The sequence below is a fragment of the Ovis canadensis genome, chromosome 1 (genome assembly GCF_042477335.2).
Source record: "Ovis canadensis isolate MfBH-ARS-UI-01 breed Bighorn chromosome 1, ARS-UI_OviCan_v2, whole genome shotgun sequence".
Classification (NCBI taxonomy): Eukaryota; Metazoa; Chordata; class Mammalia; order Artiodactyla; family Bovidae; genus Ovis; species Ovis canadensis.
Window position 1 is genome coordinate 182,269,727 of NC_091245.1, and position 16,974 is coordinate 182,286,700.

A 16,974-nucleotide genomic window follows, 5' to 3' on the forward strand; every position below is an offset into this window, starting at 1 on the left:
AGATATGAGGCAGTGGAGGACGGATGTCTCACCATTTATGACTTTGTGAACACAGGCAGTTTTGAAATGAAGAGAACAGAAATCTGAACAATTATAGCAATCCATAGATCTACTGGTTTTGTCATTTTCGTAGTATTCTCTTTTTCTTTTCTGGTGATTCTGTACTATAGCAATTAAAAATATCCAAAGAGGGTTTTCGTTACATTATCCATACCCTTATTTCCAAAATTTGAGGAGGCAATAAGATTTGTAGTGTGTAACTCTATGACCTTCTTCTGCAATCAATTCCCATAAGTTTAGGTAAATGGGGTTTCTTTTGCAAGGAACAGAATTTATTTTAACTATTCTACCCTGAAAGTAAAGAGAGAATCTTTCTCCTCAAAGTTCTCAGGTGCTACTGGAAAAGGAAGATATGCTTTTCATGGAGAAAAGACTCCTTAATGATAGAATGGAAGGCTTTTCATTCTAAGAGGGAAAGGAGTAAGATAAAAGCGGGCAGTGATTTGACTGATGCCTAGGGCCAGGAACAGTATCAAATTAAAGAATCAAAACTTGACTGTCTTGAGAAGAAAGAGATAAAGGCTAACAAACAAATCAACAAACAAACTTTACTAAAATACACATTCCTCCAGTTTCAGGTTTCTAAAAAGTAATAATTATGCTTAAATCAAGGTTTACAGATAGCAAACAACTGTTTTAATGTGTAAAAGTATTATCCCTTTGCTTTACTATGTTAGTTTCACTTTCTTTGAAGGAATTGTATCTGTGCACACTTGTCCTAAAGTCCAGTGCAGAAAATAAACTGGTTTGCTACCAGCCTCAATCTCAGAACATTTCCTAAGCTATATTTGCAAATCCTAAAACTACGTATCTGTAAAATTAGATGCAGAGTTCCTGAAATGCATTGTGGTGGTGGTGGGGACAGGGGGAGAAAGCAAGCATTTTATGGAGGAAAAAAAAGGACATCCCTTCTTGTCCTCCCAAATATATACTATCATGTTTCTGACCATTATTTTGCTGCATTAGTTACATTAGGGCTCCTGACAGATGTCAGCTCAGAAAAGTAGGAGGCTTGAAAGCAATAAGAAATTCACGTCCTGGACTAGCTAGAATATTAAACAGGATTTAGACATTAATCTAGACTCATGCAGAGGCTGTGGTGAAAAATCCAGGGTCTTGGGGCTAGAGCTCTTCTTGGAGAGCTAAGGGAACAATGTTAAGAAGGCATCCTGAAAAAACAAAAGAAGAAGAAGAAGGGATCCTGGGGGAATCCTGGTGATAAACTGGACCAGGTAAGACTTATAGAACCAGATCCTCTCCTCCTCCACATTATACTTTAAATGATGGCATTCAGGGTTTAAAAGAGAGTCTTTTATTCTTTCAGAAGTTAATGCCTGAGGAGAGGAATACTTTAGATGAAGAGTACTTTAAAAAATAGATACAGGGAGTCAGAAGGGACGAAGGAAGAGAAGGAGATAGGAATGATGGGGAGAACATGTTCAATTAAAATGACAGTCACAAGCAACCTGATACCGACATTAAGAAGTATTGGTTTCCTATCACATTCATGACTCAGAGAGTCTTTTGAATCTCTTCTTTATTTCATCGTTCTCTATGGTGTGAGATGATATTAAAAATTGGTTTGATTACAGTAAAAGCTGGGTCAAGCCTCAAATCAAATTCAGGCTCCATTTCTGACATGAATGTTGCTTCTGTTTGTCAACAGGTAAAGCAAGAAATGAAAGCATACCGCTGTGTGCTCAGAACCTTTAGGTAGCACTCTAAAGGCCGCAGAATGGTCCTCCCAAGAGCAGAGAGCCAAAGCAGTATCACAGTAAGTGTTGGACTTTCAGGTCAAGAAAGACTGTGTTACAGAGTTGCTTGGACTGTGTCCTAAGCATCTTGTAAAGGGGTAGACCCAGAACTCTATGAGCCTTTGGGACAATGCTCTGGCAACTAGATGGGAGCAACTCATTGAAATGAGACTTAGCATGATGACCAAGTCACATGGTGAATGCTTAGGTACTGGGGAGTGTATTACATGGCTCTTCAAGTATCTGATCTGCCCTAATATTATTCTATTTAAGCACAGATTAACTTTATCTTTTAAAAAACATCTGGTTGCAAAATAGACATTTTAGAAACTTTAGGAATCCTTTCATCCCTTAGTAAATTACTGCTTAAAGTTCTACACCAATCAACAATTGTTTTTCAAAAAGATAAATGAAAGAAAAAAATTATTCCTAATTGTCTCCTATGCCTTTGAGTGAAAGTGGCTTTACTTGTTTTAGAAGAGTTCATTATGGCTTGAATAGTTATCAAAATTATTCTGAAATGTGACCTCTTTCATTAGATTTCTCTAAGTCTAGCATCTGGCAACTATGTCATTTGGCTAAATATTAGTAGGAGTTGAAAGAATCATCATTGACGATTTTTTTTTCTCCCCCTCAGAAATGGTCTACTCATATCATGAATTCGAACACTGGTATTTAAGAAAAGAGGAAAAAAAAAAAGCCAGAAAATATTTTTCTCTTTATCTTTGGCCAGATGTGAAGGTGAAAAGAATTCATGACCTCAGCTAATACGGCTGACATTTAAAACTGTGACTCAGGTCCTCCCACTCGCAAAAGAATATTGATAACTTTTAAGACCTGAAAGTACAGTGAAGACATGCTTCACTCTGCCTACGAGTCTGCTGAGCTCACTCGCGACAATGTTCGTTCACCACATAAAGAAGGACATTCAGAAGTGGGCAGGGGGAAGGGAGGGAAACAAGCCCTCAGGGGTCATGATGACTTTCTTAAGGCAGTGAGGAGAGGAACAGGTAAAGCATTAAAGAGAATCAAGAAATAATAATAATTAAAAGGAAAAAGAGTGAGGAAAAGGAAAGAGAAAAATAGTGCAGTTCATACAGTCTGGGTATCAAGGGGTCCGAGGCAAAGGAACAGCTCCCCTCACCCTCACCTCACAGTTATGGGCTTTCCTGGTGGCTCAGTTGGTAAAGAATCTGCCTGCAATGCGGGAGACCTGGGTTTGATCCCTGGGTTGGGAAGATCCCCTGGAGAAGGAAATGGCAACCCACTTCAGTACTCTCGCCTGGAGAATTCCATGGACAGAGGAGCCTGGTGGGCTACAGTCCATGGGGTCGGAAAGAGTCAGACACGACTGTGCGACTAACTTTCACTTTCTTTTCAGTAGAAATATATGTAGTTGAATGGAGAAACAGATGGATAATTTGCTTTTGGAATCAATAGTCCTTCCAAGCAGATCAGAGCAGGTAGTTCCTTAATGAGTACTGGGAGTGGAGGGCATGGAGGGAGTTGGATAAGGAACGAGGGGCGGGAGGGGGGAGTACTTGTTGAAGGGGCACAGGAGAATGGGATGGGATTCGAAAATAAACATCTACTAGAAAAGATGAAAGGGAGGAACTGGTGTTACACTGAGAAGCCTTAATAGCCATTCAGTGTGGGAAGGGCTCTCACGCTGAGTATGGTGAACAGCTGCTTTCATCTTGTCCTGAATGTGGAGCTGGTCTCGGGCACCCAGGATAGATGCGAAGTTTATCCATCCGTGGGTTGTCTAGGCACTATGTTGAGTAGCTGAAGGAAACTGAAGAAGCTCTTTATCTAAAATTACTGTTTGAAAATACTTCTTGCTAGGGAAACAGGATGCCTATTTCTGATGTTTCCATGGGGGCCTTAAAGAAGGAAGGCGCCAAGTCCCCACCTTAACAGGCAACTGGAGATGCTGAGGGCAGCATAGTGTCTACACATTTCTGAGTTCTAGTTCTATCAGCCTCTGTCATGAAAAAGTTCCTCAAATTCTAATTTTATTTAAAAAAAACTCCTAGGAAAATGAATATTATATTGCTAAACTGCCTCCAGGGAAGCACAGAAGACAAGTTAAAATAATTGCAGGCATACTGAAAACAGAAAGGAGTCAGTAAAGAGCTAGTATTAAAAATCAGTATTTGAAAATACAGTTGGGACAACTAGGCATTTAACTGCCTCTGCTTCTCAGATGAGCAGCCCTTTGAAATGCAGCCTGTAACTGTTGGCCAGATCTTATGGCGGTTACATGGCCCCTTGGTCATATTTTTGAAAGCAAATATAGACAGTGACAGTCCTAGAGGGGGTCACAGATACATTCATATGCACTTCTCTTGTTCTTCAGATATTGAGAGGGTCAGCTAAACAAGATCACTTTGACTATTAATCTCTTTGTGTCAACCATACTTAACAAAGTTTTCACTTTCCTACATTTGCTAAGTCCGAGCTTAAAAAAAAATTCTAAAATCCTGTAAAGACAATACTGAAGCTGATAATATAAAAAGCAAACTAGAGCAGTAATGATTATTATTAAATGCACCAGATTAACTGCAGCAGGTTGGTGATGGGTGATAAATGTGAAGAAATAATATTTCAATCAACTTATGATTGTAGGCAGATTTGAAAGGAAAAATGAATATAATGCAATATATATTTCAATATAGAGTTGTTATATATAATGCGTATGTTCTAGCTTTCAGAAATACTGCAATGTAGTGTACTGTACTTAAGTAAGCATACCTAAATAGTAACTGATATTCTTCCACGAAGTCACTAGTACTGTTAAGTAAAAAAAAAAAAAAAACACCTCATTTTTTTTCCAGTAAAAAGAAATACCTATGGTTACAGTCACAGACTTCTTTTGGATATAGAAAGACAATATACATTTTAAAAAATAATAACAACAAAAAATATTGCAACTGTAAGTAGCCTTACTTAATGGGAGAGGGGAAAAGTCACCAAAATAGAAGAAGAAAGAAAATGTCCTCTGAATTCTGTGAGCAGAAATAATCCACATGTCATAAAAAATAAGAAGCCACCTAATAAAAGAAGGGTATGGGAGTGGAGAAAACTGAGTTCGACTGTTTCCAGGCCACCCTTCAAAGTCAGCTGTGAGAGCCAGGTCCGTTGGTTCAGAGTAGTCCAGTAGAGCGCATTCTACTTAACGTTTGAGAAGGGCAAGAGCCGTCAATTCTTAGAGATTACCAAAAAAGATTCTTCTGAGAGTCTATTGGTCTGCTAGACATGGTAAACAACCCACTCCTGGAAAGACTTCGGCAAAGGCCACACTGGTTTCAGGAGACACAGTTTATGAATGATGATGGTTTCCTGCAGATGCAGGCAGGATTAAGGAAGCTTTAGTCTGGGAGCCAAACTCACAAGTGGGTGGGTGTTTGTGCGCATACACTGGGCTGCATAGAGGAAAGGAATGGAGGCCTCTGAGCCACAGAAGGGCTCGGGCCAAAGTCTGTACGGGCCTTGCCTGCCTGGCCCCGGTGCCCCTCTTCCACAGGAAACCTGGGCGAGAAGGGGTGCCCCAGACTGCTCTCCCTCTTGTCTACTTGCCAGTGGAGGACATCTGTTCTACCTTCTTCTGGAGGAGAGCAGCCTGTCACTGTGGGTTCGCTGTGGATCCAACAAGCTGCCTTTGTTTCTCCCAACTCTGACACGCTGCAAAAAGCAACAGAGTGGGCAGGTGACTGGTTCCTGGGAAGGGAGCCACCAGCCTTGAGCGCAATGGTGGGAAGAGGCAACGGTATCTATGCACCAGGACCTATGCCTATGTGTGCTTTGTTTGAGATGCACACATGACCAGACTACAGCAAGCACACGCAAAAACACATGTCCACACACACGTCAATAAACCCCATAGAAGCGCAGTTGGTTAAATGCACTCTACTTCACACAAGCATGTTCAAGTTTCTCATGAAAGGGGTATACAAGAAATCACTGATGGTTGGGCTCCTTCAGAATGTCCTGAAGCCTCATCACAGACAGTGGATGGCACTAACGCATCCAACTAAGGCCACAGAGCAGAAGCATGAGATGCGTGAGACCTCTGCCTAACTAGAGATTCCAGACTCTATCTTGTTGTCACCGGGGAATATGAACGTGGAACAGCTTTGTACTGAGAGCACCTCACACTGCGTGTGTACATGCATAATGCATACTCATTTACAGACACTTTGGACAGCAGCTGTGACATACTAGATGGGTTAAGTCCCTTTCATTACTAGAATCTACATATAAATTGCAATGATTTTGCTGGGCAATAACAAACTTCTGTTGCAACAGTAGTAGAAACAGATGTCTCCTAGGGGGTTAATTTTTTTTTTTTTTTCTGTCTTGGGTGTATTAGAATCTCATTGAAGCATTTTGAATCAAAGAAACCACTGAATTTGAAAGAGGGCTAGTTAGGGACTTTTTACACACTCTAATTAGGTATCGCAAAAGCCAGGACTCCAATAACTGTGGCTAGATTTTCCCTACGATCTGCAGATTGTGCTCCTTCATTGAGGATTTGAAAGTTGTGAGTTTGCATTTAAACAAAAAGCCACCAGATAAACCAGATGCTCACTGAAACTGAGAAAAAAAAAAAAAGTTTAGCGATATACACTGTACAGGAAGAGAAAGCTTTTTGTTGAGATTGTTCTCCCTGCTAAGGAAATGATTCAAACTAGCATCTTAGGCACCTGTGATCATGTCTCATGGGACTCACTATTTAGCTAATAGGATGTCTATTTTACATCCAGCCCAGACCTATGTTACCGAAATAGGATAAGAAATAGCAGCCATTCCTAAAAGCAGCCAGTTCCATACAAGTTTGGTGCCTCCCTGTAAAGTCACTGTTTCCATAGTCTTCAGTCATGAATAGGGCTCAGTTTTGCGATAATGCAACCATTAAAAGGCAAGAAAGGGCCACGTCTTCACACCCTTCCAATCTTTCTATTTCTGTTCTCTTCCCTGGGCTTTCTGATTTAAGGCAGTAATTCTTTACTATAAGTGGCTTCCTGTGAAAATACCTTAACTGAGGTCACTTCAGATTAGATTTAGTCTGAAATTATTCAGTTTTTGGAGCAATAGGCTGGGCCTGAAGAAACACTGGAATCCAGGCATTTTTGGTCAGCAGTGTGGAAAAATGATGTTTTTTGTTTCAACAAAGGGCAGTTCTACCCCTCATTCAGTGAAATACATAGTTCTGAAGAGGGACCCATGCTGTGCAGCCCTCATCTTCTACCTCTTCACCCTAGAAAGAATCCAAACAGACCCTAGTGTTTCACACCATTTCCTGGGATCTATTAACGTGCACCACTGCTACAGAGTCAGTATTCTGTAGATATTCAGAGACTGAGCAAGATCTTTGGGGTGTTTTGGTCAGGTTAATCATTTGAGTATCTAGTACTAGAAATGATGCTTTGGGTTAGTAGTTTCCAGGCTCTGTGTTTACAGGAACACTGAGTCACCACAGCTTTCCTTCTTGGGGAAGCAGCTGTGGCCACTCCAGTGCAAGGCTGCATTTGGCCTTGGGGAGCCGGGTGCGGCTCAAGCACCCTCTTCACACACTAGGCACCGAGGGGCACTGGGTTGGCCTGGCTCTTCTGTGGAATCAGGGAGTCTACTGAAATTCTAGTGCGCCCTTCCTTTTGTTTGACACCAAGTCACATGGTTGTGTCTTTAGTGTCCTGTTTTTCTCTTTATAAAATCTTTCTCTGGGGGACAAAATTGGCCATTTAAATAAAGTTCTTTTATAGTGAGTAAAGAGGTTTCTCAGAGCCAGAAATCACTCAAAAGAAAGTCTGTTGACCCTACCCGTGGAAAACCCCAGAGCTTTCTCTAAATACATCTTGCCAAACCTCCTAGTTTTGTGATTGGATGCTTTCTGGCTTCGCATTATTGGATGCTGAATACATTTTGCAAACCTTCTGTTCTCTTCCCTACGGCTCCCAGGTCCCTGGACTTCAACTCATGACTACATTAAAGAATTCTTTTATACGATGTCTTTTAAGTCAGGTCACAACAGACAGGGCACCCCCTCCCTTCTCCTAAATTCCAAGAGCATCTCAGGTGGTGCCTGCTCCTCCTTTGCACGCACTGTTGGTGTACTTGGATGATGGGGGCACAGGAAGTCTTCAGGATCAGTGTGAAAGTAACACACCCAGAGGAAACCTTTTCTCTTCTCATATCACAATGCATGCATTCTAACTGTTCATGAGTTAGAAGTCTTCTTGGTCCTTACAGAATGCTGGGCTGATACAAAACAAAACCCTGTGACTTTTAAACAAAGTAAATTCAAGTCTTTCTTTCTAAGGTCAGGAGCTACTGTGACCTCCAAGATGCCTAGGAAGAAATGGGCTTCAGCCTGAACAACAGCGGGAAATTATCCACGACACTTACTCATAGAGCATTAGGAATCTGGGGAAGAAAAAGTCTATAAAATTGTATTAAAAGCTAAAGTTTACAATGCAAACTATACAGTAAGAAATATTTTGATATAGAGATTTTCATTTCAGATTCTTTTTTGGCCTGGCTTGTTTCTCAGCCTTTTCCCCTGTGTAGATTTGTATCAGATGCATGTGTCCCAATTTCTTCCCTTCTTTGGGTTCTATTTTACTTACTGGGAGTTAGCGGAGTGGGTACAATTTTTAGCATTTATTATATTAATAGGGGCAAAATGGCCTGGTCTGTTAAGATGCTACTGATGTTTTAGAGCTAGGACATTTTATTTTATAAACTACATCTAAATGTCTTGAGATAAACATTCCCGTTTGACTTTTCTCCTTTCCCTTGTCCAGCTAATCCAGTTTTAAATCATAAATTGCTTAAAAAAAAAAAAAGGACTTTTCCATACCAGTTCTTATTCTCTGTACTTATCCTAAGAGGTCTTATATCTGGAACATTTGATTCCATTACATCTATTTTTTTTCTTTTCCTGGCTACCGAAAATTTTCTTTTTTAAAAGCACTCATTAACATCCTAGCATGATGTTTGAAATGTAAGAAGATTTTTGAATTTGAAACTAGAAAATGAAAAAAGAATCCATGCTCGTCTTCTGTTCTTAAAGCAAAATGTTTCCCCTTTCCTAAGATGTTGATGATTATTTAATTTAAAAGGAAGGATTGATAAACTAAAAGCTCCTTTATCCTTTTGAAACAGGTACAGACTGGTTTATTTTCCCTAATGTAGGTCAGTTTGGAAAGCAGCTCTTCCAGAGACCAGAGTATGGAGTAATGACCCCACAATAAGTTCCCTGCTCCCCAAGCTTACATCTCCAACTTCAATCTAGCTTCTTCCTTTCTCCAGAGGACAATCTGTCAACTATTTTGGACTATGAGATGTCTGGGAGGAGTACACAAAGAAGAAAAAGAAACACTAAGAAAAAGTCTACTGCTACGTAAACCTGGATAGCACATATCATTAAAATGATTACCTCATTAAGAATTCTTTAGCGGTCCTCCCACATTTAAAAAACAGAGAGAGAAATACTTCATTTGAAGGAGAAGGATGAAAAGTAGGGTTTAAACTCAACTTGAATTTTTTTCCCCTATATGTTCTAGAACAAAAGGTAAATTTTAACCCAATTGCTTAGTTTTTTTATGTGACAAATCAGCATTTAGGCAAATGGGTCTCCCTCAGATTTGAGAAGCAAATAGCTGAATGTGGTCCATACTGGCACCCAGGATCAAGTTTCTGGGGATCCTACAATGTTGTCTACTTTGCTAAGATTTGAGTAAGGACACCATTTTAAACCAGCTACTGTCAAATAATTCAAAATATTTTAAAGTGGCTCTTGACTTTCTTCCATTTGTAGTATATACTGAGTGATTTCATGTTATTTTCCTTTAGATTAAAAAGATCTTTTTTAATGTCAATTTTTTTTTCTGTGTTACATCATGGGTTGAATGACTTGTTTTTCAAAATATCAAAACTCTATGACACGGTTAATTAACTAATGCTCCCTCTGTTGGTAGTAGGTGGAAACACTGGAGTCTAAGCTACTTCAAAAAGCACAATTAGCAAAAGAAAATAGACTTTTTCTTATTTCTGAAGCTGTTTCCCACCAGCTTTTAAAACAGGTCAATTTTGGATACATAGTTTGTGGTAGGACTCCTCTTAGAAATCATGATGGGCAATACTTGAAGGTCAGTTAATCATCCATGGCTACATTAAAATTTCTAGCAAAATATTTACTGGATTAAGGACCAAGGACCAAATCAAACTCACATATACGCCAGTTGTACTAACCTTACTAATTATCAGCAAAACCTTACGAAAAAGATACAAGTGAACCAATTCTAAAATGATGAGTAAAACCAATTTAGTTATTATACAGTTGCTTCCCTTGGAAGATTTCTCCCCATTTGTTGCACAGTTTTAATTTTTTTTTATAAATAAGTTGCTGATAGGAAAATTAAATGCAAATGCAAAGTAATTTTGAAACTGAGATACATCTTTCCTTCTTCTTTTTTTTTTTAAACTGTAGTTTAGTGTTTCTGCTTTGTTTAAAGATTTACTTTCCCCCTTACATGTATTAAAATGTGCCCAGCAGTGAAATCACCTTTGGAGTTTTTATAAGGTTTAAGAATTCCTATGTTTGAGTTGGAATCCCTTTAGGACACTGTCTATAATGGAAAAAATCTCTATTCTGATACCTTATTCAGGACCGAGGAGAGAAATCTCAACTAGGAAGAGAGAGTGGCATCTAAGATGATGCAATGAATTGGTGGTCTTCCGGATGATGGATGTTGGGCATCTGGGAGATTTTTGTTAGTTTCTTTAAAACCTTACCAACGAGCAAGGATTGATAAGGCATCTAAAGAATAATCATCTCATTTAGCCCTCTCAACCAGGATGGGAACAGAAACTGATCTTTGAAAGGAAGAAAGTGATTGTGGCATTGAGGCATCCTGATCTGCAACAGGCTTCTGATAATGCCGTTCTCTGCAGTTGTGAAGGGTGAGGAGGAACAGCAGAGTTTCGTGAACTCCTCCTCCCGGCTGACCACAAACGGAAAGGACCCATTTGTCAAGACTTCTAGAGTACTAGTGTTTCATCAAAGAAAAAAGGTAAAGTCAGTAGAAATTCTAGAATCACAAGATCTCAATGAAACTTTCAGAGAAGCAAGACATCTGTTACTGAACAATAAAGTCCCTCCCGTGAAAAAGAACAGAATTCTAGATGAATTGGTGAAAAAAATATTCAGTGGAGCAACATAAGCTTGCTAAAAGTTGAAAAACTACATATCAAAATACAAAGCAGCAGTTCAAATTACAGCAGGGATGGGCTGGCCAGAGGCCCTCAACCCAGGCAATACTTAAAATAATAAAAATTAAGAAAAATTTAAAAAAATATGAAGAAAATATCCTTCCTCTCTTTCAAATATAACTTTAATTGCCTTTTATTCTTTCTATCTGGAAGCAGTATCGCTAACCTTAACAGTCTTGACTTACCAAAAAATATATATATGTGTGTGAAATAAAATAAAAGAGAAGGGATTGGTGGCAGTGTATGCAAAACCAAAATGAAAAAAAAATTACTTTTAACAATCTCACTTTTTTTGTATTTTTTTTTACACAAATACTGTTGTAAATATATTAAAAAAATCAGCATTCTATCTGGTAAACGTCACTTTTGCCCCTCTATAAAATTTTGAATTAAAAAAGCCTCAAGAACTTTTTATTATTCCCCCCACCCTCCATTTCTCTTTCTTTTTCTCTTCCACAAGAATATATCCTGACACTTTTTTTTTTGCAAAGATTGTTGGAAGTAATCCTTCTCTTGTACCTAGAAACGTAGGTGCAAACCTCTGATATCTTTGTTTTATCTGCATTCCTGCCTTTCATGAAAGTCCCTCTTGATTGTGCTGAGGCTGGAGCTCAGCGAAGACACTGAATAAATACGATAGCCACTGTTGCTTGATGCTTGTCCAAGTCTTCCTGGCTTCTGCTGAAAGGGGGTGTGGAGGAGGTGGGCCAAGGTGTGTGGACCCAGCAGAATCTGGGGGAGAAGCCTGCTATTTGCCTTCCCCACACCATCAAACCTATACCCCCTCCCACCCCCACAGCCCTTTTTACAGAAATCAGACAACGTGGCAGGTGGAAAAGAGCAGGGCCTTCCCTCTGGGTTTTCAACCAGAAAGTGATATATTCCACAGTTTTAAATGGTTACTGTGAAGTCCAAGCGGCCAGAATTGTGAAAATGTCCACTGAAACACTGCAAGCGGTGTACTTAAAGACAGTAGGCCTTTTAGATTTTGTTATATATTTTTGTAGTGCTCTTCACAAGTGAAAAAAAAAATTTTTTTTTTTTTACTTTTTTTTTTTCTAAAGATTTTTTTGTAAAGAAGGGTTGTATTTAGAGGCCAGTAGCTAGAGATCCAACCAGTGGACCTCCGAAGCACTACCAGGCCTTAAGGCCACCATCCAAGGGAGACTGGGAGAACTATTACTCCCCCCGAGCCTCCAGAAATGTAATGTACCAGCAGGCAAAAAACAGTTCTTCATGTAGTACAAAATGAAACGAAACGAAAACGAAAACAGAAAGTAAAAACGAAACCAAAACATTTCTTAAATTCTAGTGCCATAGCTTTTTTGTTTGTTTGTTTCTTTTTTGTTGTTTTGTTTTGTTCATAAGAAAGAGAGAAAGATACTACTTATCCATCAGACACGTGCATCCTCATGTGGTCGTTGAACTGCTCGATTTGGTCAAACTTTGCTGGACAGACGGAGCAGACATAGGTGGTCCCCTCCGTGCAGGCCACCACCCCAGGGGGGCCAGCGCGGGACCCCGGGGGTGTGCCCGCAGGAGGGGTCCCGTTGCTGGCACTGTGCAGGGCCACGTGTCGCTCCAGGAGGGTCTTGTGGGAGAACTTCTTTTTGCAGATGTAGCACTCATAGGACTTCTCGCCCCGGTGGAGGCGCATGTGCACGTTGAGGGAGCTCTTCTGGGTGAAGCGCTTGTTGCAGATGCTACACTGGTACGCCCTCACTCCCGTGTGTGTTACCATGTGCTTGATAAGGTAATCCTTTAAGGAGAAGGAGCGCCAGCAGATGCTGCATTGGTGGGGCTTCTCACCTGGCCACAGGGGAAAGGCAGCAGGCAGAACGAACAGGGCGAGACACAGCCAGGGAGGGAGAACAAGAGAGAGAAAAACAAGACAACAGAAAACAAAAACAAAAACATTAAAAAAAATCTGATTGGTTAAGGGAGCACCCCTGATTGGAAAGATCCAGTCCTTCCTGGCCTCTCATGTGCTGAGAAACCTTGCTTTAAGGTGCTGCCGGGAAAGCCTAGAGTGCTTCAGGTCCCCATGCCAGAAAACGGTTCTCTTGGAAAGCTACATGACATTCGCCAGTAAAAGTCTTCTAAGATCATTCCGTGGAGAGAGAGTGCTACTCCAAGGGGGTCACTTTCAGTGCCTTCATTAGCTCTACGTCTGCTTTTTGCATCATCAAGCACATAAGAAATAAGACAGAGAACAGTTCTTTGGAAACATAGGGATCTCTAGAATCTTTGGGAACTAAGGATGGTGGTGACATAGCTTGCCTTTCTGGGGACAATAATCATTTCCAGTATTTTGTCTAGTAAATGCACTCGTGCCTTGATCATAGGTCTGGAAAATGTTGGTTTTTGTAGGAATAAGTCATTCTAAAGAGCTATGCCTTTGATTTTTTTTTAAAAACATATTTTAGATAGAAATCTTCCCAAAATGTAACTTTAGAGAGTGAATTGGTTATTCTGTCTAGACTGCCCTGAGCTGCCGATTGGCCTTGACTTGTGTGGAGGTTGAGTAGGTGGGAGATAGCATGATGATCTCAGAGTCAAATGGTCCTATTTAAATCTGGGCACCAAGGCACAGCCTGCCACTCTGACGAATCTCCAAATGCCTCTGAGGTACACAGTTCTGCTTACCTCACTGTGCTGGTGTTGACATAAAATACATGTGAAATCACTTTGCAGACCACCAAGAGTGGTGTGGGAATACTTGCATGGTGTTCTTGTTATAAGACTATCCATCCCTCCTCCACCATTACATCCCTCCTCCACCATTAAATGGTTCCATATGCCTTTTTTTGAGCTCTTGGGTCAATTTTAAAAATAGTTTTCTCTTTCTTTGCTCTCAGTGTGTTGGCTGAAACCCTTCTTTCTCCTCAGTTTACTGCTTTGGTTTGCTCTTGGCTTAGAAACCAAATGAGCAAGCTTGCTAAAAGCTGTAATGTATGTAAGAGTATTGTCACTGAATGACCACATGAAATAGTCTTCTATAAGTAATGTCCATGGGCCTGTAACATCTCTTTGGATCAATAGAGCCTTGGTTTTGTTGGTGCTGTTTGCCCTCATCTCTGCTCTTGGAGGGTGAGATGAACTGCATTATGGTGTTTCCATCTTTGGCACCTCACCACTGACTGCCCAAGGCCGGCAGCCAGCACAGAAAGCCTGTCCATGTACCCTCCCATTGTTGTTTGCTGTTTAGTCACTAAGTCGTGTCCAAACACTGGTGTGGGTTGACACTTCCATGCATGTGTGCTAAGTCGCTTCAGTCATGTCCAATTCTTTGCAGCCCTATGGACTGTAGCCCACCAGGTTTCTCTGTCTATGGGATTCTCCAGGCAAGAATACTGGAGTGGGTTGCCATGCCCTCCTCCAGGGGATCTTCCCAATCCAGGGATCGAACCCATATCTCTTATGTCTCCTGCATTAGCAGGCAGGTTCTTTACCACTAGCGCCACCTGGGAAGCCATTTCCACAACCCAGCCTAAAGCCAGAAGCCTCTGAAACTCTTCAGTAATATTTCAACATCTGAACAAGGCATCAGGGTACGAAATCTTGAATTTGAGTTAACTTCCATTTAAAATATGTGTCTTGATGGTCTTGCCATTTTCCTCCATCGTGAAACAGACGAGGTTTGGTGTGTCCTAGTGGTGCCGGTGAGGAACACAATCACATACATGCTGACTGTGTGCCAAGCTCAGGGTTAGTGCTTTCTGTTCATGATATGTTTTATGAAACTTTATCTCACTGGAAAGCTTTTTTTAATGTTTTTGTAAACAGAAAAAGATATATTTTGAAGCACACGATCCTAAGAAATGGCTGTTTGGTTCATTTATAACTGCACAAATTTCTAAACCAATTTCATGGAACTTTGAATTTTTTCCTTTAGTTAATCACAACCTTTTTGGCCTGGCTTTCTCTCCCCTCTGCTGTTTTCCAGTCTTCCTTTCCCTTCATCTTCACGGATGAAATAACATGAGCCATAGGGTCACAGGGATAGAAGAGTTTCACTTTTAGGCTACAATAGGAGAATTTAGAAGCCTTCTTCCTACATGAAGAGTTCAATCCCTGCATGGTGTTTATATAGGTAAATTTTCTTGAAATGAGAGAGTCCCTAAGAGAAACAGTCATGCATGTTATTTTTAGTTGGAACATTTCTGTCAGCCGTAAACATGCTTGGAACTCAAACTGGTCTTTGCCATCCTTGTGTTTTCAGTACACTTTCTAGAGGCTATGACAGGCCGGCCAACTATCTTTTAAAATATGTCCACCTGTCACCTTTAATGGGAAGTGTGCCTTCTTAAAGTTCCAGATGGTATTTTGGCTGCTAGGAAGTTGAAACTTGGTCTGTGTTAAAAATTCTCCTGCTGTTTGAACCTTTCACCTTCTTATAGTGTATTTTTTCCTCTAGACAAGGTCAGGGATGATGGCTTTTTACTTTCACACCTTTCTATAAGTAATGTCCATGGGCCTGTAACATCTCTTTGGATCAATAGAGCCTTGGTTTTGTTGGTGCTGTTTGCCCTCATCTCTGCTCTTGGAGGGTGAGATGAACTGCATTATGGTGTTTCCATCTTTGGCACCTCACCACTGACTGCCCAAGGCCGGCAGCCAGCACAGAAAGCCTGTCCATGTACCCTCCCATTGTTGTTTGCTGTTTAGTCACTAAGTCGTGTCCAAACACTGGTGTGGGTTGACACTTCCATGCATGTGTGCTAAGTCGCTTCAGTCATGTCCAATTCTTTGCAGCCCTATGGACTGTAGCCCACCAGGTTTCTCTGTCTATGGGATTCTCCAGGCAAGAATACTGGAGTGGGTTGCCATGCCCTCCTCCAGGGGATCTTCCCAATCCAGGGATCGAGTTGGACACGACTGAGCGACTTCACCGATGCAATTCAGAGTTAAGGGTCTAGTCTAGTCTCAGCTACATATGCTAATGGAAAGAAGTGGCACCATGAAACAAATGCCAGCAAAGAGACAGAGGATTCTTAGCAGGCAGCAACTGTATTCTGGAGGCTGAAAAACCAGACAGCAAGTGGTGGAACAGAAGAGGAGGCAGTGTCCTTTCTGACTGTGTGTGTGTGTATGTGTGAGAAGGGAGGAGTAGTGAATGCATATATTTTTCTCCAGTTTTGGATGCCTGCTCTCTAAAGCATCACTTTTCAACTGTTTCTTGTGGACTGGGACTGACACTCTACCATGACTGACAGTGAGAAAAAAAAGAGAGAAAGAAAGATATTTTCAGGTTAGAGGCTGCAGAAGGTCTGCCTAAAATTTGAGGCTGATGCACTCCAGTTCTGAAGAATGACCTCTGTGTTGGGGGCTCAGCAAGAATCCACTTATTCTGTGGATTCTTCTTCATTCTAGTCAGGCTTTTCCTAGGCTGCAGAGAGGACAGTGACTGCTGTTACAGGACACTTTTTTGAAATGTGTCCCCATCTAGTTCTCACATTCTCTTGGCCTCTCCATCATTTGCTCTAGCATACACCTTCTTTCAGGTGAGTACAGTGTGGGGCAGTGTACAGAAAACATGGTGTCTGCTGAGGGGGCAGAGAGCAGGGAGGGAAGAGTAGGCACAGGGGGAGGCGGCTACTGCCGAGGAAAACAGAAGGGGTCTTGGAAATTGCAAGTCCTCTGAATGGGGACAATCAAGATTGGAACAGAAAGGGGGAAAGGTCCAGTGACAAGAACGGAAGGTGCTCAGATGGAGTCATGCAGAGCCTTCACTGGCTGAAGAATCTGCTTTCCACCAGAGAGCTCTAGTTGGAGGGGGACATTCAAGACCACCTACTAGCCTTTCTCCCAGACTGGGGTTAGAGGGTGCAGTCCTGGTGCCAGCTTGGACTGTGAGGCTGTCTGGGAAGGGGTGGAATTGCCT

The 16,974-nt window shown here is 41.1% G+C and overlaps 1 protein-coding gene across 50 annotated transcripts in view; it reads right to left on the reverse strand.

Annotated features, from left to right (window-relative positions):
- Positions 1 to 11,190: 11,190 nt before the first annotated feature.
- Positions 11,191 to 16,974, reverse strand: part of ZBTB20 (zinc finger and BTB domain containing 20) — an 838,712-nt gene continuing 832,928 nt past the window's right edge. For all 50 annotated transcript variants that reach the window (XM_069553780.1, XM_069553617.1, XM_069553866.1 and 47 more), the window contains one exon: positions 11,191 to 12,899. In XM_069553780.1, the coding sequence (XP_069409881.1) occupies positions 12,478 to 12,899 (422 nt within the window). In that variant the 3' untranslated portion in view covers positions 11,191 to 12,477. The remainder of the gene's footprint in view (positions 12,900 to 16,974) is intronic.